General features: G+C 40.7%; 1 protein-coding gene across 4 annotated transcripts in view; it reads right to left on the minus strand.

Annotated features, from left to right (window-relative positions):
* plxna4 (plexin A4) overlaps window positions 1-24687 on the minus strand; it is a 227585-nt gene that overhangs the window by 19313 nt on the left and 183585 nt on the right. For all 4 annotated transcript variants that reach the window (XM_018670976.1, XM_018670973.1, XM_018670971.1 and 1 more), the window contains 14 exons: window positions 24149-24300; window positions 22687-22810; window positions 21378-21514; window positions 20803-20970; window positions 20380-20473; window positions 18489-18728; window positions 18175-18321; window positions 17108-17342; window positions 16583-16725; window positions 13462-13730; window positions 8007-8073; window positions 6825-6971; window positions 5586-5745; window positions 1785-1888 (listed from right to left, as the gene is read on the minus strand). In XM_018670976.1, coding sequence (XP_018526492.1) covers window positions 1785-1888; window positions 5586-5745; window positions 6825-6971; window positions 8007-8073; window positions 13462-13730; window positions 16583-16725; window positions 17108-17342; window positions 18175-18321; window positions 18489-18728; window positions 20380-20473; window positions 20803-20970; window positions 21378-21514; window positions 22687-22810; window positions 24149-24300 — 2187 coding nt within the window. The remainder of the gene's footprint in view (window positions 1-1784; window positions 1889-5585; window positions 5746-6824; window positions 6972-8006; window positions 8074-13461; window positions 13731-16582; window positions 16726-17107; window positions 17343-18174; window positions 18322-18488; window positions 18729-20379; window positions 20474-20802; window positions 20971-21377; window positions 21515-22686; window positions 22811-24148; window positions 24301-24687) is intronic.

A 24687-nucleotide genomic window follows, 5' to 3' on the forward strand; every position in this document is an offset into this window, starting at 1 on the left:
GCTAAAAGCACAGCACAGTTTCCTGAAAGAGAGGAGGAGGAGACAAATGTCTCTCATTATGGGACAAGAAAGATCTGATATGGCAAATGCCACATTTTTGCTCGCAGCTACTATGTGATGTTTGCCTGAACAAGTAATCTAACTTTTCATCCAGTTTGAGATGCAAAGGCAGAGTGAGTGGGTGGGTTTGGCAAGTGGTAGATCAAACGCGATTTGTTTAATAAAGGAAAGCACAGGACTCTATTCAGTGTGTCTGGTCGGTCATATTAGCATCTATTAAGACAAACAATACTTAGATAACATTTCTGACATCCCATGACCAAATATAGCAGCACATCTGGGTTGGCAAGGGAAGCATCAATCAACACAGTGCTTCAATGGATTTAATCTGTGAACAGCAAGATCTTCAATAAAAATGATGTGTAGATTTAACCCTTTTAAACTGAAAAATGAGATGAAAGTAAAGTTAGAAAAACAAGAGTGGAAATGCTAAATATGAAACTGCAGATGGCCTTGCTTGAAGCTTGAATGTGTTTGTCCCCTCCCTTACTCGCTCTCTGCTTAGCCTCCTGACAAAATTTGAGTGGATGGGAGTGTTTTCTTTTCTTCTCTCTTTTTTTTTTTTGGTCTGTCAAGGATAAGGTGCCCTTATTCCCCGGCCTGAAAAAATGAATTAACTTCTGTCTTCATTATCTTATCTCCGATTTGAATCAGCTCCCTAATCCATTCCAGTCGCGCCTCGCACTCCAAGCCTGTTGACACTTGCTGCCGCTGACATTTAATTTAGGCAGCACGCAAACTGCACTTGGAGGGGACAGTGGCTGCTTGCTTAGCTGCTGGACTTATTAACAGCATGTTGACAAAGCAGGCTTGTTTTTCCAACCAGACTCATTCTGGTTGGCTGGATGAACAGTCACTGCTCATGAAGCACAGTACACCTGCCGATATGTGTTTGCCCGCCACTCTGCATAAAAGCATTTGTGTATTTAATCAGTGAAAATTATTTGGGAGATTTGTCTTTATTTGACTACCTGTTAATAAATGTACATATTCAGATCTTTCCTTGTGCTATTAACTCGTGTGTCTCTGACCACTGATATGTCTTTTTTGTACATGAAGTCTATCGCAACACTAATCCATTTCAGTACACTTGACAGAGCATCAGATTTGGTGTATGTGTGGTGTCCCTGTCAGTCCAGGATTTGCAAGACTACATGGCTAGAAAAGCTCTTTTGCCAATTTGTCAGTTATATAGTTTTGAAGTTTAGTGTAGATCAGCAGGTAAATAGAGAGAGGCTGATATGAATAAGTTAAGTACCCTTGAAATGTCCAACACTAAATATCAGGCCTTTGTGCTTAGAATCAGAATGATTTATAAATCTGTCAGAGACAGGTTTCAGCATTGTGTTTGTGTAAAGCAAACAAACCTTTCTTGAAATGAACATGAACATGTGAATCTCTTTAAATAAAAGATGTAATCTATTTAATTATAATCTAATTACCAGCTCCAGACAGATGTCTTTGGAGATAGCTATCTTTTTTAAAATTATTTCTTTCTTTGTGAGATCTAAAACCACAATTCAGAACTTTGAAATGTTATTATGATCTCCAAATTAAATTAATGTCTGTCAATATTAATTTCAAGATTTTTAGAAATTTGCAGACACATGGATGTACAACACACAGGAAAACACAGACCCTAAGTAAACATACTTGAACTTGTTAGCTAGTTGTTATTGGCTTAAAACGTTTACTCATTTTAAAATATGTAGTAAAAGGCGCACCTGATAATGGGCCAACATGTTCAGTCTCTTCCAGTCACCCTCAATCTTAGTGGTGACATCCTCATCCTGCAGGATCATGCGCTGTCCTCTACCCTGGCGCCATTCTGAAAAGGAAAACAAAACAAACAAACAAACAAAAAAAAAATCAGGATATTACCCCCATAGTCATGTGACATTACTCCTTTGACAATATCTACTTTTTCCTGCAAAGGAGATTCTGTTTTCACCCCTTTCCTGTGTATCTGTCATATCTCAAAACCTTGCCATCTCTGGTGTTGTGAACATGCCTGGGGGAAAGAAATAATAGATTTTGGTTGTCCTAATGTTGGATTTCTGCTTTTAGGAGAATGTTGTGTTTTTTTAAGCCACAACAACAACAGATAAACAGTTGATTGCAAATCCTAGGGGTATGTTTGCAGTGACAATCAATACATTTCAGTTAAACTGTTAAAGAAATTATGTTGTACTGAGAGTAACAATCCATCATACGTCATATTTACAGGCTGTATATGTAGCAATCTAACTTCTCTCCAGGTATTAAAAAAATGTTGTAATTCTTACATGAAAACATAAACCATATCAAAAAAAACACAAATAAACAGAAAGTATCCTTTCTAATTGCAGTGTCTTTTTCTTCATTGGTCTTTCTTCAGAACAATCATTTCACACTGTCATGAAAACCCTGAATAGAATCAAAAATTTCAGGAGTGAGAATAGAGGAGAATGGCAAAAAAGATGTAGAACCAAAAGAAAAATGGCATGAGTGAGAGACAGTAACAAGAGGCGAGTTAAATTAATCACCCACTCTACTCTTTTTAAAATGAAGCTCCCCCTCTGTTTCCTTTCAATCTCTTTCACTGGTGCGATCGATGGGTGCGATTACAGCTGTATGCTCAGGGCTTGTGCACTTCCTTTTCCATCAGCAGCACCGGCCCTTATGCTCTGCTCTCTGGAGGCGCTATCGGTCCCTGCACCCCCATCCACCACTCTAAGCCCCCTGCCTAGCTGCTCTTATTGTTACTGCTGGGAGCTTTGGTAGAAGCAGATCAGACTCATACCCACACCAATACTAAATGGAGAAATTAGAAAGGCACAAACATAAAACAACAACTTCACTCAAAGACTGCAGATCACCTAATTTCCATACTGTACATGACAGTGTCTTTCCTTTAAACAAAAAGATGGCATTTAAATGACCCTTGCAACCAAATTACATCTACATTACATATACACCAGATCTCCAACATCTGTGAAACCACAGCACAAAAAAATTCAAACGCTTTCATAGAAACATCTCACAATAACCCTGGAACATTATCATAAGTGAAAAAGGAAAGCCATCTCAAAAACAAATAAGCACATGATTCCTCTTTTCTTTTTGTAGACATCATGGGCTTTATGAATATGTTATTGTGTCTGTGCTCCTTGCTTTGTTTCCCATTTGCGTCGGCCACTGTCATCTCCTATCCTGATCACAAACAGGAAAACAAAGCAGCAATCACTGTGGTGTGTGATGAGGCCTGTCTTTGGAGGATCGACTAGAATTGTGTTAGCATCTGAAAAATCTGCAGGAAATAAAGATCCTCCTGTTGTTTTTGTCTATACAGTACATCTTCCTATAAAGATGCAAATGAGCCCCTGTCTCCAGTTGAGGCCCAGTAAACAGATATGGAAATGAAGAGAAAAAAAGAAGGGCAGAAAGGAATAAATAAAAGAGTAAACTTGGTGTGAAACCAGAGCAAACTGAGATTACTCTGATTCCCAAATCCGGTGGTCTCTACTCAGTAGGAAAACAACAGCAAGGGTGTATGTATGTGGACTTGCTTTGTGGACTCAAACACAACAAACGAGATAAGGGCTTTGGGGAGTGTATGGGAACTCATGGTGAAGAGAGGGGCTGAAGGTGACTGTTGTACTCCATAGAGATGCATGACACACATTTGCTACCAGCAACACGCTCACAGTGACACAAAGACCCAAACACAGGGCCTGGCTTCTTTGTTCTCAGGCCCTATCTCCTTTGGTACCCTGTGGAGGATTGTGAATTGCAGCAGAGGGGAGTTAAAAACAATACCTGGGATAATAACACTCCAGGCAGATGTGTCTCAGGACAGGCCTGCCACAATCCCATTATCCTTATCAGACACTACAATCAGTCTGTATAGGCCTATATGCATTTGTATGTACCTGTGTATGTATAGCACCTCTCTTCAAATAAAAAACAGTGTTAAAATTACAAAACAATCAAATGAAAGACCCGTTTGCACTGAAGAATTATCATCCAACTTAAACATCAAAACTAGAAGTATGAAAGAATAAGACAAACATATGCCCTAAGTCTGTTTATGGACTCATGATGAAGAGAGAACTTTCTTCTGATCTGTGCAGAAGCACTGAAACAAATATTTAATTTCATGCACATGTTCTCTTGTGAGCTTGCATTTACTCATTGTCTCTCTCATACTCACAATCACACACACACACACACACACACACACACACACACTCACAGAGAGAGAGAGTGACCAGCCAACAATTTCCAGTCCCAGTCCCTTTTGTAATGAAACAATAATAGAACAACACATCCTGCCCAAAGGGGGCCATAAAACAATTTTATCCAGGAGTGTCGTCAAAAGGCTAAACCAATCTCTTCACTTAGCTATCACAGTCAGATTCCCCATGGTATGCACTCAGCCCATCTTAGATCTGAGGTTGGTTATAAATATGCTATTCTGAACACACAACAGGGGCTTGGAAAATCCATCTGGCAATATTAAACCATAAAAAGCACTGTGCATGGTGAAGAGACAGCCTGTAGGTATTGGCAGACAAACAATCATGGATAACACTGTTATGCTCACATGCATGCGTGTCTGTGAACAAGTACTGTCCACACACACTCAAGGTGTGCCAGACCCCTTGATCACTAGATATCTTGCAGAGAAGGTATATCACTGCACCTGTATCTCCTAACAGGAGACCCTTAAAGTAATTTGAAAATAAATTAGACGCAAGTTGAAATACAATTACACAACCCAGGGAAAAGGACTATACACTGTAGCTGCCCGTAAAGGTAACGAATGGCAACACAGGCCTGCATTCATATACAGAGTCAAATCAAATCCTTCCTACACACACTGTCCAACCAAAAAAGAAAGAAAGAAAGAAAGAAAGAAAGAAAGAAAGAAAGAAAGGACACTAAGAAAAGGATTTTGCAGAGAAGATATCACTGAGCATCTCAATTGATTAGCTGATCAATCATCTGACTCAGACACTAGTCGACAAGAGAGTCAATCGATGGGAAGTTTGGGGAGGGGAGAGACCAGACTCAGACATCTGAGCCTACAGAGCCAGGAAGTCAAGTCTCCCGAGGTTGAAAATAAAGCTAGCTCTCTATATCTAAGAAGACTTGTATTTTTTAAGAAGGGCTGGTGGGGTGGGGAAGCCTTTGTAAAAATCAATGGGTGTCTAAGTTCAGCCTGCTTTTTTCAAGGCACATTGAAATACTGCATGGATAAAAATGTTTTGACAAACTGTACAGTAACTATAGGGATATTCAAAAGCAAAACCTCTCATCAGCAACAATTCTGAAATTTGGAATTATAAATATCCCATTAGGGCAAAACTCTTCAACAGCCAGTCATAAAGGAACAACATGGAAAGGGTGCTATGATAACCCCTGTCATTCAACCTATCTTGCACTGTAAAAAAAAAAAAAGTTACAGTAAATTAATATCCCAGAGCTGACTGTTTGCCTGTTTTTTTCACACTATTTACATATAACAAGTCAAAGATTCATACCCAGGTCCATGTCAGAGGCTTTTAGGCGATGTGAGTGTGGCACATTCTTGTAGATGGCATCCAGGATTTTCTCCTTCACCTGGCTGATGGTGTCACAGTTTAGCACCTTAACCTGGATCTCTGGGCTCTTCTCATTCTCTGGATGGATGCAGTTCACCACCTGTAGCAGAAACACACACAAGGCTGCCACTGTGAGGGGGAACTAGGTACAAGCTGCCAGGGAAACAGTATATCCTTGGACATAAAATAATTTTTCTAATTTGATCCAGTGCAAAGGCTAAATTGTGCTGTGTCTAATACATGTTTAATCTTGGTAGAGGTTTGTGGGTTTTATATTAATAAGGTTGATTGCACTGTGGATTAGTACTCAATGGAACTGCAATGATTTCATTCTTGCCAAAGGGTCTGTGAGAGAATTGCAGCAAAAAAAAAAAGAAAAAAAAAAGATCATTCACCAGGGAAACATCTCTTTCCTCAGAGCTTGAAGAGAGACAGCAATGTGCTACCTGAATTGATAAGCAGTAAACCAGCTAATTATAATATTATTATCATATTCATCAGTTCTTTCAGCAATGCCTTCTGGTGTTGGTGGAAACACCTGAATTACAAGACAAACACAAATACACATGATAAATGAGAAGGTAAATGTGTTATCTCCTTTGTAGGCTCCATCCCAAATATGTATATCTACACTGTGCAGAAAATTCAAGCTTATCTTTAAATATTTCATTTAAGTGTAGTCACACGTCTATATTGTAGGAAATGTGTGGTGAGATTCTGTTGCAAAAGGCTGATCAGAAGCAAATTTTCAGAACATTTTTCCCTATCACAGTTCACTATGGACACTGACAGGGTATGCAAATCAGGAACCCCAGAATGTAGAGTACAAACAGATGTGACACTGAAAAGGAGAGACAGAAGGACTAAACAGTATGTGAGTTGCCCCTGCTGAAACAAAGGCAACACAGCGAAGGGAGGACAACAAACAGACTTGAGGAATAAACGAGAGGTTCCATCCCTAAGCCCTGCTCCTCTCCTTGACAGCTTCAGTCTCAACAGGAAGTGAGGTTGCCACTCCTGTGTCCCCTGCATGTCAAGCGTAACAACGACAGCTTTATGTCCCGTTGCACATCTCATGACCGGCAGCCCATAACCACCTTATTTCTATCTCCTTGTCCCTGAAAGCATATTAAGTGTCCCCTTTTAGCCCTAGGACCCTTGGGCAGGTGAACCCCTTACCAGCGTCTTGTAGTCAATCTGTTGTCTGATGAGCTTGTCCTCACTGAGTGAGTAGCGTGCCTCTCCTGTGATAGAGTCAATGGGGCCTTTCTCCATCTGCTGCTTGATGGCACAGAAAAGGGAGAAGAGAGGCTCGCCTGCACACTCCTGCAAAGAGATTTGAAGAGAGAGGAACAGAGAAAAAGTTTGGAGGGAATAAGAAAACTTTGAGGCCATTTCTGCACTCGTCTCACTGACAGCCTAGTTTAATAATATCTGAGAAAATATCTATCCAGAATGTTGTAGTTGCTTTTTGTAATACTATTTTCAGGCTGCCTTGCCTCCAAAGTTGCTGAGCAAGACTTATAAACATCATGTCCCAAACTCTATCATTCCCTTAAATTAAAGAAAATTGTACCACCTATCAATATATAAACTTAGCAGAAATGAAGCTGGGGTTTTGGAAAGCTTTGATGGATAAACAGTGAAAACTGTCATAAAAGACAGACTCTTGAAGCCACCCCCGTCTTCCTGCCCAAAAACACTGCTGTTTATCAAATAGAAGAGATGGGCCATTTATCATTGTTTTTATTCTCCTCCCTGCTGCAGTAAAGGGATGAGATGAGGAGGAGAAAAACAGGATGATGGTGACATTTTCTTGACTCAAAGGTAGGACGAGGTGGTTTTGCTTTTAGCACATCTTTAATAGCATAGATGCTTGGAATATATGAAAACTAAAACTTTGATGGATGATTAATCTTAAGAGGTAGTTAAGGATGGGATGAATAGTTTGCAGACAACACACTTTTTTTTAATGCAATGAAAACAACATTTTCTGACTGGAAGCCTTTATCATGTATCATTTATAGGCCATGCAGTCTAGTTTGAAGAATGCCTAAAATACAGGCCTGCTTTGATTCAAATTCTGCATTAGTGCAATTAAGAAAACCTTTACAGAATAAACCATGCATGCACAACAAATGGCATGTTCACTTTCCCTTGTATCCAATTAGTGTACAAATGTGAGTGTAAAAAACATCATCATTAACTATTAGTGAAGACACTGAGGAGGCCACACTGATTTCATCATGAGATTTATGCTGGAATTATTAACTTGGTTGAGGCTAGAACGAAAAAATTTGTTGAAGTTTTTCCAAGTAGCTTACAATGTTCAGGACAGTTACAAAGTGTTTATGGAGTTACCTTCAGAAACTTGTATAAGAGGAACGTAAACCAGTTGGTCAGCATTTTCTCTGCCACAGACTCAGTCCTGCAAACAGACAGACAGTCACAAAGCACATAATGAACATATGATCCTATACACTCTTATTACCATCATAAATATTCAATACCATCATCACATATTCTGCAAAAAACGATGACCACTGCTAATGAATAGGCTTTCGTTACACAAACATAATTGCATGACATGAATCGAGAGTGCCTTTGCACATGCTATATGATGGCCTTTCAGACAATCTTTTGGCTGGCTTTTATGCTCAGGCACGCCAAGGGCAGCTCGCCTACGGTGGCGGGGATTTTAATATGAGGCAAAGCAATTAAAAGCCTTTATTTGATCCCTGTGGATTGATGTCGTTAGGGGCTGGAGCGGCTCTGCAATAACACTGGCCTCATTATCAAGAGCTCCCTAGCCTATTCACTGGACTAACACTCGATCCGTGCACAATAGAAAGTGAATGAATACATCTCCCTCTCTTTCTCTGCCTGGCATCCATGCTCCACTGGTGTGGCAAAATAGTGTGTGTCTGCATTGTGTGTGTGTGTGTGTGTGTGTGTGTGTGTGTGTGTGTGTGTGTGTGTGTGTGTAATGACCTGGGCCAACAGTGTGAATGATCCCGTGTGAATGACTAATATGCATACATAATAACAACAGCGGTGGTGGCGAGGGGAGAAAGAGGAGAGGCGAGGATCGGATATCCTTTGACAGCAACCTTCTTGGCCAGCAGCAGGGGTGTGTGGGTAATCTGTCAGAACACCTCAAACACACACACCCCTCCCTCCCTGAGCAACTACCATAGGCATCAATATTTCAGGATTAGTGTCCATTGTGCCCGTGTGCCTGCATGTATGTGTGTGTGCACATAGGTTTTGTCCCGGGTGTTTTCGGCTGCCACCTGCAGCCCTCCCACCCCTCACTATTCAGACAGCCTCTTTAAGAGGCTCCACACTGAGGCGATGGGTGGTGGGGTGGGGGGCTTGTTTGCTGTGCCAGTGGGTTGGCCGGGCACCCCCTGCCAACACTGGCACAGCACCTGGGGGGGATTAACTTCCTGCCTTGCACTTTTATTCTGCCGCCCCTCCCGCCCTTCCTCTGTCCACAGATCCAAGGGTCAACAAGGTCACTTTTCATCTTTTCTTTCATGTGTCCTTGCTGTCGTCCTCTCTCCCTCCCTCTGACTGCCCCATTCTGGATCCTGTAATCATACACACTTCCAAATCCTCTCCATTTCCACAAATGTAGCCCATCTTTCAAAGGGATGAAAGGAGTATGGAGAAAGGAGGTGGTGCACTGGGAAGGAGGGAGGGAGCGAGTAGTGAAAAACGAAAAGAAAGAAAAGAACAAAAAGAAGTCTGGCCTTCCCTTTGCTTCTTCTTCTTCTTAAACTTCCGTTTTCTTACTCACTTCCAACAGATAGTGTTTTTTTTGTGTGTTTGTGTAACTGGACAAGTGTGAGGCTGTTTTAAAGCTAGCATGCAAAAAGCACAAATTAATCCCAATGTGTATTTATTCAGAAACTACCATGTGTGGTGACTAGTTGTGTGTGTGTGTGTGTGTGTGTGTGTGTGCACACGCGTGTGTGTGTGCATGCTTCTGGCAGTGGGTGCCAGCCCTGCAGTAATAAGAAGTCTTGGCACAGTCCCACCAGTTTGCTTATGCTCATTCTCAAGCATAGCACAGTCTATGGAGAACAAGAATAAAAATGGTGAGCTTTAAGATCTAATGTTAGTGTTTGGTATTACAACTTTCAAACAATCTCCTCCAAACCTCTCCTCGGCTGCTGTTCAAAACACAAAACAATCTATGTTTGGGTAAATGCAATGCTATGTGTTTTAACATGCTGGCGTGGTCAGACTTGGCTACTTGGCAGCCAGTCAGAGGGGCAGTGGGCACTGAGATGATCTAGAGCAGAGGGAACCTGGCAGTGCTTAGTTTCCCATGATTACTGAGGTAGGGTTGATTGGAATCAATGTTTCATCACACATTTTTGTTGGCCCATAGATGCCAGCACCATGTATTTGTGTAACTGTATGAAATGGGCACTTAAAAGGCTTTCTGAAAATTGATGTGAAATGAACATAAAGTCTAACCAAGAAAGCCATAACAAGTAATCCTGCCCTTCTGCCTATCTAATCAAAACACACAACCATTGTCTCTGCTGATATTGGTTGGTTTAAAATGATCCCTTACTGCATCAGAATAATAACACTGCTAATTTGAATTAGTTAAAAACAACCAATTATTTGAATATATTTTGCAGATTTGTAAATGTCAGAAAATAGGGGCAAATTCCCACCACAATTTTCCAGAAAACAAGACAGCAATCTTCAGTTGCTTATTTTGTCTGACCAACAATTTCTGACATTTAAGAAGCTGGAACCAAAAAATGTTTTGTCTAACATATAGACAGTTAATCAATTATCAAAATGATTTAATTAAATGACTTCATACTGCCTTTAAAGAGTTAAAAGGCCCTTTCATTGTGTCTTTGAGACTAATTACAAACATCATGTTATTTTCAAAAAATGAAACCAGAATGAAACCAGAAAGGAAAAAATTTAACTCAAGGTGCCTTTGTTGCAAAAAGGAGCAAAGGTGGTTGTGGTAATTGAATATTCAACTGGGTGTGACATGGTTTCAGTCACATGGTAAAAAAAAGCAGAAGTCAGAAATCATTTTCATTTCCTACTCTGGCTCCTGGTGAAAGATATCACAGTGATGGCTAACTGCTGACACTGACTTGTTGCATATATGCACATACAGTCATTCATTCTATTTACTGCTCACACACAAGCAAACACAAATCTCCTTTCAACAAAAATTATCCTTATTGTTAAACAAGGGGACTTTTATCTCTGTGTGATGATTGTGTGTCCGTGCTGAAGCCAAAGCAAGGTTGTGATCAACACAAGAACATATTGTGTTTTCATCTTTTGACTGATATCAAAACTGTTATTTTGACACATCAACTATAGCCAAACAAAATTTAAGGCTATGGAAAGGCTTGTTTAACTCTGCACGATGGGAAGATGGGTGGTTGTAAGGGGAGGCAAGTGAGAGATGGAGGAACGGAGGGAAGAGAGGAGTTAAAGGAGGAAACTGCAGCAAGGAATGTGACAGATGGTTGTGGAAGGCTCTCGTTAGTTAGCTTGCCTGGTGGTTGTGCTTCAGCACAGGTTGAGATGGGACAGATGGAAGGATGTGTGTTTGTGTGTGAAGAGAGAGGAAACAGACACACACACGTCCGCACACATACACAGATTTCTTGGAAGAGGAGGCAGTGGGTAGCCATGCTCAGATGCTGTGCCAGAGACACCCTGCTCACGCACTTTAAGCATTGATTTAGCAATCAAGAAAACAGGGGAGGGGGAAGAGAAGGGGAGGAAGAGCTTGGAATATAGATTGAGAGAGCAAGCAGAAGAGAGAAAGAGAAAGATAAAGATAGCGACAGTGTGACACAAGCAGCACAAGCATCAGAACTGAAGACAAATGAGAGCAGTGGAGAGTGAGCACAGACAGGCAGGCAGGTGGAGAGAGTAACACTCAAAATGAGTAAACATGGTGAAAGAAAGAAAAGGAGAGAGAGACCAAATTAAAGAGAGAGAGAGAGAAGAGGGAGGGGTGCATCTTCATGTTCATCTTCACAGCCTTTTTCCTGTGTATCTGGGCTATTTTCAGCTGCTATCCAAGGACATGCCAGTCAGCCCACACTATGGGGTGGCGTGGCTTGCTCACACTGCCTCATCACATCTGAAATGCATGCTGGAATGATGAAGGATTAATAAGCGCATCCGAGGAGGAGGAATGAGATGAAGATGGCCTGATCTGTGCCCATCACAGTTGTGTGTATGACAAATGGGCAATCAAACTGGGCTTGCATTTGTTGTAAACATGTGCTCTCCCTCTGGTGCTGGCTGACAGCGATGGCGTTTTCCCCAGGTTTTTCCTCTCTCTCTCCCATGATGACAAGAAAGAGGCAGGAGAAGAGAGGGAATGTGAGGGAAAAAAAAGTCTGATAAAAAAGGGTATGTTGTATTTCATATTTCCTTGGGAATTTCATCCTAAATTCAACTCACTCTGACATGAGATAAGTCAACAATATCTGTATATAGTCCATACAAGGCTCTGGTTACAAGTATGATAAGTGATCAAAGAGCTGGTCTCATCACTAGCCTCCATGCCCCAGTGGTCAGCTTTCTTCACTAGGTGACACAGCTTTAAGTGTTTCCATTGTCCTTGACTACCTCTCCCTGTCTCTGCTGTACGTGCCATCTCTTATGTTGTATCCACTGCCAGGATCAGCGGTTACTCCATTGTTTAGTGAATGCGCCATGCTCAGTGAGCTCTGGCTGCAATTAATCATGCCTCCTGCCCAGACAGCATTAATCTCTCTCTGCATCACCAAGTAGAGTCTAAACAGGTTTTCATGAGGTGAATATGTGCACTGTCTTCTGAACGGCATAATGAACAGCATTCATTTCAGTCCTCTGTGCATATGCTTGTTGTGCTTATTATATGTGTGTCTTTACTGGCAGAGATGTTTTTGGGTTTTTTTTTTTTTAGCCAGAGGGAGAATCAGAATTTTAATTGAAATGAGACAGACAAATTAATTTGTGACATGCCTGTCAAATCATCTGGGGGTGTCTAGACTTGACTGACAACCCCCGAGCAAAACAACATACAATGCAATGTGTACACATGTATAGACACACATGCACACTTCACACACATTCACAACAGCTGTGAGGAAGCCAGTTTACTCAAGTAACCATAATCATCACATTTACCAAACACCGCGGGCAGGAAGCATAATCACATACAGTGCTGTATTCAAGTGCATGCCACTAAAGCTTTGACTACAAATCCAAGGGAGGACTGTGATTGTGCCAGAGTGTGAGCTTTTCAGTCTCACTCTCTGCCTTTTTTCACAAATGAGTATTTTTTCCTCTTGAGCTATTTGAAATGTGATTCACTGCTAATTAATCATAATTATTTTGCTAATGATGTGCATGACAATGCACTCTGGTGACTCTGAGACAGAGCCAGTGATTCAAGGTCGCACCAGTTAATCCAAACATGTCATAGATAGGGAACACAGAGTAGCATCTCAAGTCCTTGATAGTATAGAGTTGACATAATCAGTACAAACATTTTATATATTTTCCAAACCAAACACAATACATCCCTAAGTTTGGAGAAGCTGTGTGTGAAAGTCGGTCAGTGCTTTAATATTTAGAGTAGGGCCTCTGACTTTTTATTAAAAAGACAGACAAAATAGAGGACGGGTAGGACAGCTCCTTCATAGTTTAGAATATGCAGCAAAGCAACTACATCAAAAATTGTCACTACCAGCTGCTTTTTAAACAGTGCTAGGAATAAAGTTAAACTCTGGACTTCTTTTTTGTGCCTGTTTCCTACCTGCGGAGCAGCAGCTTGGGGTGGTTCTTGCTCTCAAGGTTGCGGTCTATCAGGTCGGACAGCAGGTGCTTTAGGACATCAGTGGCGTACTCCAACTTGCTCTGCAGCACTGTCATGATAAGTGAGGCAACGTTGCCCCGGTCCCTCATGGAGAAACCACGCTGAGCCTCCAGAGTGCGAATAAAACACAGCAGGAAGACCTTGTTGTTAATGAGCTGGCCAAAGAGCTTCAGCCCCTTCTCTACTTGCTCCTGGCGGTAGCCTGGCACCTATGAGGAAACAGAAAAATGTTCACTTGACTGGAACACATTAAAAATAACAAGGAGGGGAAAAAAGTACAGATTACATGGCACATCCACAGAGTTGACATGTAGACCTAATAAGCCATTGGTTCATTTGAATGTAATATCAGCTCTCTGCCTCCCTAGTTGATCATATTATGATACAATGACATCAGGATAATAGCATAAACAAAGGTTTAGATTTCTATATAATCATAAATATTATTTTTAGATCAGCTTTACAGATATACACATGAAAATCCCTGCAGTAACAGATCAGTTAATACATCTCTCTTCACAAATAAGGACAGAAAGTGGTGAGAAATAGAAAGAGAGAAGGAAAAAGGATGACTCTACAGAGATGAGGATTTTAACATCTTCCAGTCTTTGGTATGTTTAGTCTGAAGGTTGAGAGTAAAGGCAAGAAAACACTAAGCCTCTTGAGGGAATGTTTATTACTTTGATGGTGCTGTGTTCCACACTAATGCAAGTTGAAAGGGAGTGCAGTGATGTGAATTTCCCTTGTCTGAGCCCAGACTGTCCCCGCACCATTTATACTAGTCACTTGCTGCACATGCTTCTCTTCTTTCTTTTTCCATATATAGCACCTATGGAGATTATGTTTTGTGTTTTTTTTAATCTGTCAAGAGCACTCTTGCTAAGACAGCATCTCTTTGCACCCAATGCAGCTGTCAACCAGCATATGTTCTGTCTTTTGCCTTTCCTAGAGGAACCCCTTGTAATCTGCCGGGAGCTATTGTTAAGTTGCAAGTCTAATTTCATACCACTTGACAAGATGTCTTTGGTGTTTTGTGTGTGCACATGTGTTTAAGCTCTTTCCTTTTTTGTGCATGTACAGTATTTTAGTGTGTGAATACAGGCACACATGAAAATGTGGGAAAACTGGGAATCGTGTGTGCACTTGTGCATGTTTTCAACTGTCTTTTGTATTAACCCCAATGTACTGTGAACATTTAATGGGTTACAGAACCAACAAATATATTGTGCAGGACAATAAAACAAAATGTTTTAACTTGTCCCTTAGGATTATAGTGAGAGAGTGCATAAAAATGTCCTGACCTACACACGATCTCCATGGGAAGCCTTTAATATTTGAGTTGACAGGTGGAGCAATAAAATGACAAGAACTGCTGAATCTGAATTGTTTCCAGTAGAGATCAAGAGGGAAGTGGGAAATATAATGGCAGGAAAAAAATCATACAAAAGCAGAAAGCAAAATGAGATTCAGGTGTAAAGTGAAATTGTTGGGAAAATAGAGGGAAAGGAAGTGATTTTGACTGCTAAGAATAAACCTCAACAGTTACAAGGAACAAATAAAATGTCAAGAAGCAGGCTCTACTGAGCTGACACATGCCAGACTATATTTTAATATCTTTCTACCTGTAATTCTCACTTTAACAGAGAGCTTGGGATGTTAAATATTTCATTACTGAGCAAACTTCCCACTGTGTCAGTAAACCCAGACAGACTTTCCATCACCTGCACTGTTTCTAACTGTCTAAAGCTCATAGTCAAAAACTTGACTTAAATTCTCTGACACATCAATAACAATTAAGCAGCTATCAACCGCCTAAGATAAGCCTCCTGCTTTCTTCATTAGGCTCCAACTCCACATTATACTCCTCATACAGTTCGACATTTATACCAATTAAAACATAATTAATATTGCTTATTACTGGGAAATTCTCATCAGGGATAGAGTAGCCAACCCTGAGGGCAGTGAAATGGGGGTCCATCATTCTCTTAATGGAACAAGACGACCTGCTCAATTATGGCTGTCTATCAATGTCACCACCAGGGATAAATGACTTGATTTTTTTCTTTTGCTTTTCTCCCTCTGATTGACTTTTAATTTGTTTTTGAGGTGGGGAGAGAAAACGGTGCAGCGTCTCATATCGTTAGAGTTATTAATGAGAGTGCGCTCCTGATTTGAGGGCTGCCTTGTTTGTTTTTGAAAAAGTGTGGTTGTCGGCCGTCAAAAGGCTTTTGTTTACCAGACAGCAACACAAACAACACTGGCGTCAATTTCACCTACTGTGACCCACCACAATGTTAATTTGCTTGCTCATTTTGCTCTCTTTTCAAATAAGGCTAATTGCATTTGCGATTGTTATTTGATTGGGACTGAAAAACAGGTACACAGACTACTGTTATTCCCACTCTTCAATAACACAAGTGGTAGTAGGCCACATAATTGACTGGGAAATTGGTTACAACTTTTCCCACAAACCATACTTTGCTGATGTTAGTGGGGGACCTGAAATTAAATCCCTAAGTATAAAGAGTTTCCCCAATGTTGTCCCCATCCACAGCCTTACACTTGCAGAATCTAAGTCTCATAAAGTCATTTTAACAGAGCACTGTTCTCTCTAACTACAAGGTGTCTCTTCATTTAAACGCTTCACTAACACTGCCGCCAAGATAATAGGTCTCCACACACCCAGCTTCCAAGAGCTCAATTGTAAGGCCATCACATGTACTGCAAACACAATAGCACAGGACATCACACACCCACTTAACCGACACTTCACTGTTCTGCCCTCTGGGCACAGGTACAAGTCCCTGAGGTGCAGGGACCTGTACCTCTGCTTTGGCAAAAGCCTTGTACCTGCAGCCATAGCACCCCTAAACAGGGTGACACACTAGGCATCTTGTCCTCATGCTGCCACTTTCATCAACTCTTGTCTGTTTTCATGTTGTGTTACCTGTCGCAGTGCAGAGTAAATCAACTATCTCACTAACTAACCAAAGTGAAACTGACCAAATTGGGTACTTCCTTTGTAATTAAGGTCAAATATCCCTGAAATGCTCTCTGGTACCTCCAGGTCTCTCAGTACAGGATGTTCCTCGATGCCTGGGAAAAGGACCCTCATGGTGTAGGTCCTGTAGTCCAAGAAGGGGATTCCTGCACCATCCAGATCACTGGTCAGTTCATGGATGTCTGTTTGGAGCTCTGCAAAAGCTGATGGATAAAACAGATACACAATATATATATATATACGTATATATATATACATATATAAAAAATATGGTTTATTTCAATATCAAAACAATTAGTTTATGATTATATTTATGGCACCTATAATCTCAGTCATTTGATCAATGTCTTCTACATATATAAATATAAAAAGATGCCTATAGTGTTTAGGTATTAGAGTATGTTTACCTTATTCATCAACAAATTCACTGTGCAAATGCCACTTTTATAACAGAGTGATAAATAGAGAAGGCTTTTCACAACACAAAGACAGCAACGTTTGACATTCTGATCTGAATGAGAGTGTTTGGTTAAACAGAGCAAATAAATAATTCAAATTTAGACTACATCAGCACCAGCCTCTTACCCTCTTTGCACTCCAGAGCCACACGTGACTCAAGGTTGTCCATCTGCATCTGCAGCCTCTTCAAGGTCAGGTCACTCTCACGAGACTTGCGCTTGTAGGCAATGAGCACCACCACAATGAAGAGGATGAGAAGGGCTCCGGCTACAGCAATGCCTATGATTGCAGTGCTGCTGAGCGGGCTGTCAGAAGTAATGTGGACCACACCTGGGGAAAACTCGATCCCACCCACACGTGCCTGTTGATAATGAAAGATACAGATTATAATTACTGCATGCATGTACTATACATAAATACACTATTTACTTCTTTGAGGGGTTTTCATAGAGATGGGCCATGTGTTAGCATCTTGTGTGGATACTTTAAAGATGAGACAAGTGTCTGAGTATACTAAAGCTATAATCAGAGACCAGCTTCACCAAAATATCACTTCAGCAATACCATTTGGAAAAGATTCAATAATTTGACTCTTAGAGAGGGAGATATAAGTGGCAATCAAACACTTAAAGGAGTATGGCATTTTTCAAGGAAAAACATATCACAAATATTCATCAGCCTTAACGGAATTATTTCCTCTGAGATTCACTTTTAGGTCTCTGTCTTTAAAATCAAGATCAAAGCTCAGGCAGACAGACATATCGATTTGTGATTTTAGTGTACACACACACTTTATTTGTGCATCTACTAATTGTTTTGCAGTGTTGTGTCCATCTCTTTCTATGACACTGCATCCAGGTGGTAACATCAGGAAGCGCTTTGTTCAAAGTGGTTCCTCTTAAAACCACAAATGGAATCTTTATTGAGTTTGCTGGGGCTCTAATCCCTCTTACTGAGGGCTTATTTGTTTGTCTTCTGTCTGCTTGTGGGCAGTAACAGGAACCACACAGCTGATTGGATTAAAGCTATAGTCTGTCTGGAAGTGGACAAGGAGATAGAAAACAACACAAGGAATGTTTGTCTTTCTGTCAAACTGCCAGTCAATTTGTGGTTCTGTCTGCCTTCTCAACCATAGTTTCATGTGTCTGTGTCTGTGTCTCTTGTCTTTGTGGAGCATGTGGTATATCACTCACCAGGACCTTGTGTCGACCCGTCAGGTTGGGGGACTCACAGAGCAGCTGGGTCTCTGATACTGTTAACATGCAGGGCTTCTCTCCAATCAGAACTGTATAGTTCAGTTTTCCATTTCCACTATTGGTTGGTGGAAGGAAGTTCCGCCCCTGCAAGAGAGAATTAATGCAAGATTAGTGTTTGTACTGTTAAAGGGAGGGTTTAGAGGTCACATAATACATTTATGAATGTGATTCATGTGGGCAGAGCTGTCTGTACTTCACTGAGGCACTGATGTTTGTAAGTAAATGTGGGTAAGTGATATTGATCCTCCTACCTTCAATATGATGGGTGATCCAGGTTTAAGCTCCAGCACCCCAGACACACTGAGTGGTTCAAATTCAGGATTGGGGTAGTAGATAAAATTGGTAGTGTTGAGTGCCATCAAAGCCTGCACATCATCCAGTTTAAAGCCAAACTCGTCGGGTCGTTCAGGTACCTCCTGCTGTCTGGCCAGGCTTATGGGCAACTCTGGGGCTTGACATAGCATGGATGTAGGGCTGAGCAGTTGGCACAGCTGGGAAAAGAAATATTTCTGAATGAGCATATATTCTGCAAATAAAATGGAATGTTTGTTGGAAGCAAAGAAATTTGACATTGTAAGTCAAGATCTAACACACTGGCACTTGAAAATGTACCAACTTTACTATGTGCCAAGCTGACCCATCAACAGTCATTAGTGTGAATCTTTTAAGTCACAGGTTTACATTTCACTAAGCCCACTGGAGACTCAATTTAAACTAGAAGCTCCTCTATTTCAGAAAGTGCAAAGAAAACCTGTTGGAGTATTTTCCTCAAAGAAAGCCCCAAAATGAGGTGCAGTTAACAGCCTGTGCAGTCTCACCACAATCAGGCTTTGATGAGTGAAGATTCAGGAGTGATAACTAGGTCTTACCCTTCCTTCATTACCCTCCAGAAAGACGCCCCCACCATCTCATCACTTTTTTATCCCCTGTCCCGTTATTGCTCTGTGTGATCTTTTCTTCCTTCTTTGACACATTCTCATTCACTCACTCATCTTCCTCTACACCGCTTTCCCACTCAATTACAATGTCTCATACATTTTTTGTGTCTTGTCTCATTGTTGTTTTTTATTCTTCAGTCTATGGCAGGGTCTCTCATTTGACATGTGATGTGATTTAAATTCTTTATGTGTTCTACGTTCACAACTCAAAGCCAGTTTTATAAACAAGGACAGATTGTCCAATCGTTCAATGTCACGCCACACGCCCTTCAATATCCCTCTAACGTCTCCATTTCTCTCTCTCTGTCACGGCATTGACAAATCAACCACTAGCACAGGTCTTATTCACAGACATTTCTGTCTCATTCACAGACATTTCCACAGTAACCTCTGCCATGCAGCCACTCAAACTATTGCTTGTCACTCTAATTGGCTCCTTGAACATCAAAGTTGACAAATCCTGCAAGGCCTTCAGGACATCTCAGACAGTGACTATTTTCTGTACGGCTGCTGCAGGAAGGTTACCACAATAGAACAACAGGGAAAAAAAACAAAACAAAACAAAAAACAAAACAAAAACCTCCTGCCTTTGCACAAATGTTGTTCTAAATTGCTTTGGATTTTGTTTTATTATCTCAGTTTCCCTCTTATTCAATGTAAAATAAGACTGAGAAAGTAAAACATGGGGCAAATTATCTGTCGGCACATTTAATTTATGTTGGTTCAAAGTACAAGCTGAAAGTACAGCAGCTTGAGACACAAAGCCCAGTAAAGGGACATGTGAGCACAGATGTTAAACGTGGTGCAAGCTCATGCTCAAATGGACCACGAAGATAGCATTACTGCCTTTTGTTACTCCCTCTTCCTTCAATCAGATCACAGGGGCCCTTGTATGGCTTTATCTATCCTCCCCTGGGTAAGAGGGTGAATAGAGGGTAAAATAATTTGATAAGGGCCAGTCTCTGTGGTTTTTAGTTCAGTGTCAAAACTTCCCCGTTGTTACAAAGGCATGGAGAGGAATTACATCATTTTCTCTTTTAATTCAGCGGCAACCTGTTGATTTTGTCTATGCCCTCTCGGTGTTCTGAATTTTTTCATTGACCCATTTACCTAAAAGTGGCACTGAGGAATTTAGTCATGCTCTGAGAGAAAAAACCCCTAACATTTACAATGGCTTAGACTTAGAAACACCATTGGTACTTACATTGAGTGTCTCATGGCCATTGTATTTGGCCCTGATGAGTGGGGTCTGAATGATGTCCAGGTTAGTTCCTGTCACTGTCACTGGGGTGTGTCCACTAGAAGAGAGAAAAATAATTGACAACAAACTTAAGGGGATAGTTCAGATTGTTTTGACAGAGAGTGGGAGTGATATTGATGCATGGACAGTGGCTCAGACTGCTGATGCAAAATTATGTCATACGCTATATATTACTCGAGATGGAAAAAATGTTATACATTTTGTTTTGATCCTCGTGCTGATCATTTTTGTCTTTCTTTCTGACTGCTCTGATGAGTTATCTCCATCCACAGAATCCATAGAGTCAATAAGTATCTGTTGCCAAAGAGTAACATGCAACCTGTTGTCAAAAACATTAACTAAAGTAAGTACTCCTTTCAACCATACCTGTAGATGCTCCACTCAGGCTCTATCTTAGTGATGGTGGGATCCTCCACATATTCAAACCGCAGATCTTTCTGGAGATGAGCCTTGTCTATGCTCACAGAAACAGACACATTTCCATAGCCATGGAGGGAAGCATGGGTTCGGCAGGTGAGCCATTGGCCACCTCTCCTAAAGTGATAATAGGATGAAACATTGTTTATGTGTAACTGATATGTCAGTGTTACTGATCAGCGTTAAGTGGTGGATTACAACAATACTATGTCTTTTCCCAATAATTTATACTATAGGAAAATGCCATTTCTTCTCATTAAAAACTAGATTTTTCAAGCAAAAATTAACCATCACTAAATAACAGTTTAAACCTTCATGATTACAAAACTATACACTATTCCCTAATCACCCTCATTGTTTCTTCCTAGGATATTTAATCATTGTTTCAGTTTATGTGTGGAAAAATTATCTGAGGGGTTTACTCCTTCCTGGAGACGTTTGTCTAAGACTGCCTTTAACAGTGCTGTTAATGGAGTGTTTAAGTGTGATTGGCGGGGTCAGTTCTGGCTTGCTCCCCCACTAACCTGAGATAAGTGCATGGCTGATCCTTAAACATGATTGACACATTGCTCCCAGCATCGAGGTGGCTGCCACTGATGTTGACAACGGTTCCTCCAGAGACTGGCCCTCGGCTTGGCTTGAGGCTGATAATCCTTGGGATCTGGAGAAAGGGCAGAGGATATAAGGTCACCAGTCAATCAGAGGGTAAAATCAAAGTGAATTAAAGTAGCAGAAGAAGTGATGTATAACAAAGATAATCATTATACTCAGCCGCCCAAGAGGCCATAAACTGATCGATCAGTTAAGATGAACCAGTGTTAACGTTGTTCATTTGTTCTAAGTTACTATAACAAGGGTTATATCTTTTAATAAACAATATACAATGTATTGTCTTTATTCATACCCCAAACATAAGCACCCTTTCTACCTCAGTAATAGGAAAATTATTTCTAAAATTAGTTGAAACACAATGAGTGAACATGTAGGCTCCAGAAAAAAGAAATCTACTCAATGAGCATTCTCAGCTTAAAAGGCCTCTGAGTGTTGATATAAACTTGAATTGACTAGTGGTGGAAATCTTTCAAATTAAAGTGACACAGCAGCAGCTGATGTAGTCCACTGGAGTTTGTGCCAAAAGTAAGTCCTCCAGTTCATTTAGACTTCTTATGATCTCATCTTCAGCCTGCTGTGTAGTGTGACATCTAGACCTAACATCATATAATCTGGCACAAGGACCCCATTGAGAAATAAACCACAGCCAGCACCCATTAATGGATGGCAGTAAAAACACTAACACTGCATAAAATGAGCACATAATGGCAACAACTGCTAATTTCTTTCAGACTATGTGAGTGTGTAACTGATGCTGATTAATTGTGTGTAACTTGAGTGTTGAAAGTACACAGCCAGTATGTTATGATTTTGTTTTAATGTGTTTGTGGCGGAAAAATGTTTTTGTAAACATCAGTGTTTCTTTCTCATTCTGAGCTCATTAGTGACTGCCAGCCATGTCTCACTGCTGACATATGCATGAAAGAAACATTGCGAGGGGCTGCACCCTTGGTGAGAACCACACCATGTCAGATCACAGCCAAGTATACAGTATGAGGAAATCAACATGTACATACATATTAACACAGTAGGTGAGAACAGACCAACAACCGGCAACATGCAATGAGTGACATATGCAGTGCGGTTGCCTTCTTGCTTATAGAGAGGCAAAACACGGTTTGTGATAATTCCATCATCTAGAGTCTTTTAAACCATCAAAAACATTTTTATGTTTCAAAACTCTACATTTTTATACAAAAAGAGTCAAAAATAAAGACTCACCACAAAGTAGTAGTACTTGGAGGATTTTGCCATGAATTCTGGCTGGCATTCTCCAACCCCCACACAGACCTGCACATTTCCAGTATACTGGCTCTTCTCTGCTTTACCCATCTCACACACAATCCTGGAAACATGCATTGGCATTATTGTGGGATATGTAAGAAAAAAAAACACATGGAACAGAAAAACCCTAATGTACTATATATGCTACAAACAAAAATGCATATGCAACAACCTCTTGAGGATCCTGCAGCAGTTTGCCTTTCCAGCAAATGCAGAACAAATTATTTAATAAGAATGCATCCAAACCTATGTTAAACCCTCAATAAAATAATGTATTATTTGGCAGCTGCTTCACCTCCTGCGCACTTCCAACTTGTGGAAGAAAAGGAAAAATCTCTATCCTTTTACATATGACCTCAAATACAGCTACAGCTAGCTCTCCTGCTGGGTCAGCATTTGCTTAGAAAGTGCTGGCACACAACTTACTTTCTTAGCAGAAGGAGCACTGGGTCTTTTGATAAGCCAACTTTAAACTAGTTTAAAATAATTTGATAAACGCCACCTGTAAGGAACCAAAGTGCTGGATTAAACCCAAATGTCAAGTAAATGTAACCTCCCAAACTTTCTAGAATGATTATGGGACTGTGTGTGGTTGTGTTTGTATGTGTGCTACTATGAAATATGGAGGCCTGACTTGTTCACTGTTGGCCTCAGCAGCACACATACAAGTCTCTTGTACTGTATATGCACTGCTGTGGCTTGCAGTTAAATCAAACTCCACTTTCTTCTGGTCTAGGGATAAGGCATATTTAGTATTAGTTTACTGGCCATGTCATAGTCTTACTCTCTTACTCACTTTCTCACTTGCTGCCTTACACACACACACACACACACACACACACACACACACACACACACACACACACACACACACACCCTGAGGTGAGTACTCTGACTCATGATCTCTTGGTCAGGCTGACTTGTTATAGTTCTGTCGTTTGGGAAACACACGTAACAGTGTTGTGTCTGTGTGTGTGACTCAAGTGTCTTGTTCCCTGAAAGGCATGATGTGTTCAGCTGTGGTCAAAGTGCTTTCAATGGGTTTATGGCAAGAGCAGAAACATTACACTGAATTCATTATTTAGATTTGCTGCTGTTTTAAAATATAGTTTGACTTCTCTCCATGGCTCTAGTGCAGCTGGAAAGACTGTATTCATAGATAATATGTTCATTTGGGTTGACAGAATGAAAAGAAGGAGGAAGGTTGTGCCACGATTGTTATAACCCATAATTATCACTATATCTGCTATTAATAGCCTCTATAAACTGGCTGCTGCCTCTAATGGGACTTACTGCTCTGCAGGAATGTAAGTTAAGAACAGCAAGGTGAGGATATTCTATTTATTACTTAATGCTGTCAATGCTTTAGAATCAGTAATCATTGTAAAACGTGGCTTACTGTTCAGCAGGGATGTAGCCATCACGTATAGGGGTGCAGTCCACTTCGGCCACCTTCACGTTACCCTGAATTTCTCTGAACTCCAGTCCCAGGTTCTCGCCACGGATAGTCACGAGTGTGCCACCTTCCCTGGGACCCCGGAGAGGAGTGATCTGTCGAAATTCAAATCTAGATTGATGATTTTGTACATGTGATTTTGTTTGTTTTCCTAAGAAACAAGCATTTGTGGATTGTGCAGTTTATTATTGTCTGATAATAAACTCCTACTCAAGCATATTTTAACCAGCTTCCCAAATGGTGTGACTAATGGTGTTAGTGATCAGCCAGTTAGACTACAATGTTTCTAGTTTTTTGTGTTTTGGTGTGTTTTGTGTAACCACTGTAATGACAAAGTCCCTCCTCAAAGGCAATACTCAGGTGTGGAGGGACAAACAAGTGGAGAATAGTAGCTATTTATTAGGATTCATCTGTGTTTAGTGGTTCTGTTCACATATTATGTAACTCTCAGAAAAAAATTACTTTTTTCAAGGGTGGGGGAA

Source organism: Lates calcarifer, linkage group LG18 (assembly GCF_001640805.2).
Source record: "Lates calcarifer isolate ASB-BC8 linkage group LG18, TLL_Latcal_v3, whole genome shotgun sequence".
NCBI lineage: Eukaryota > Metazoa > Chordata > Actinopteri > Centropomidae > Lates > Lates calcarifer.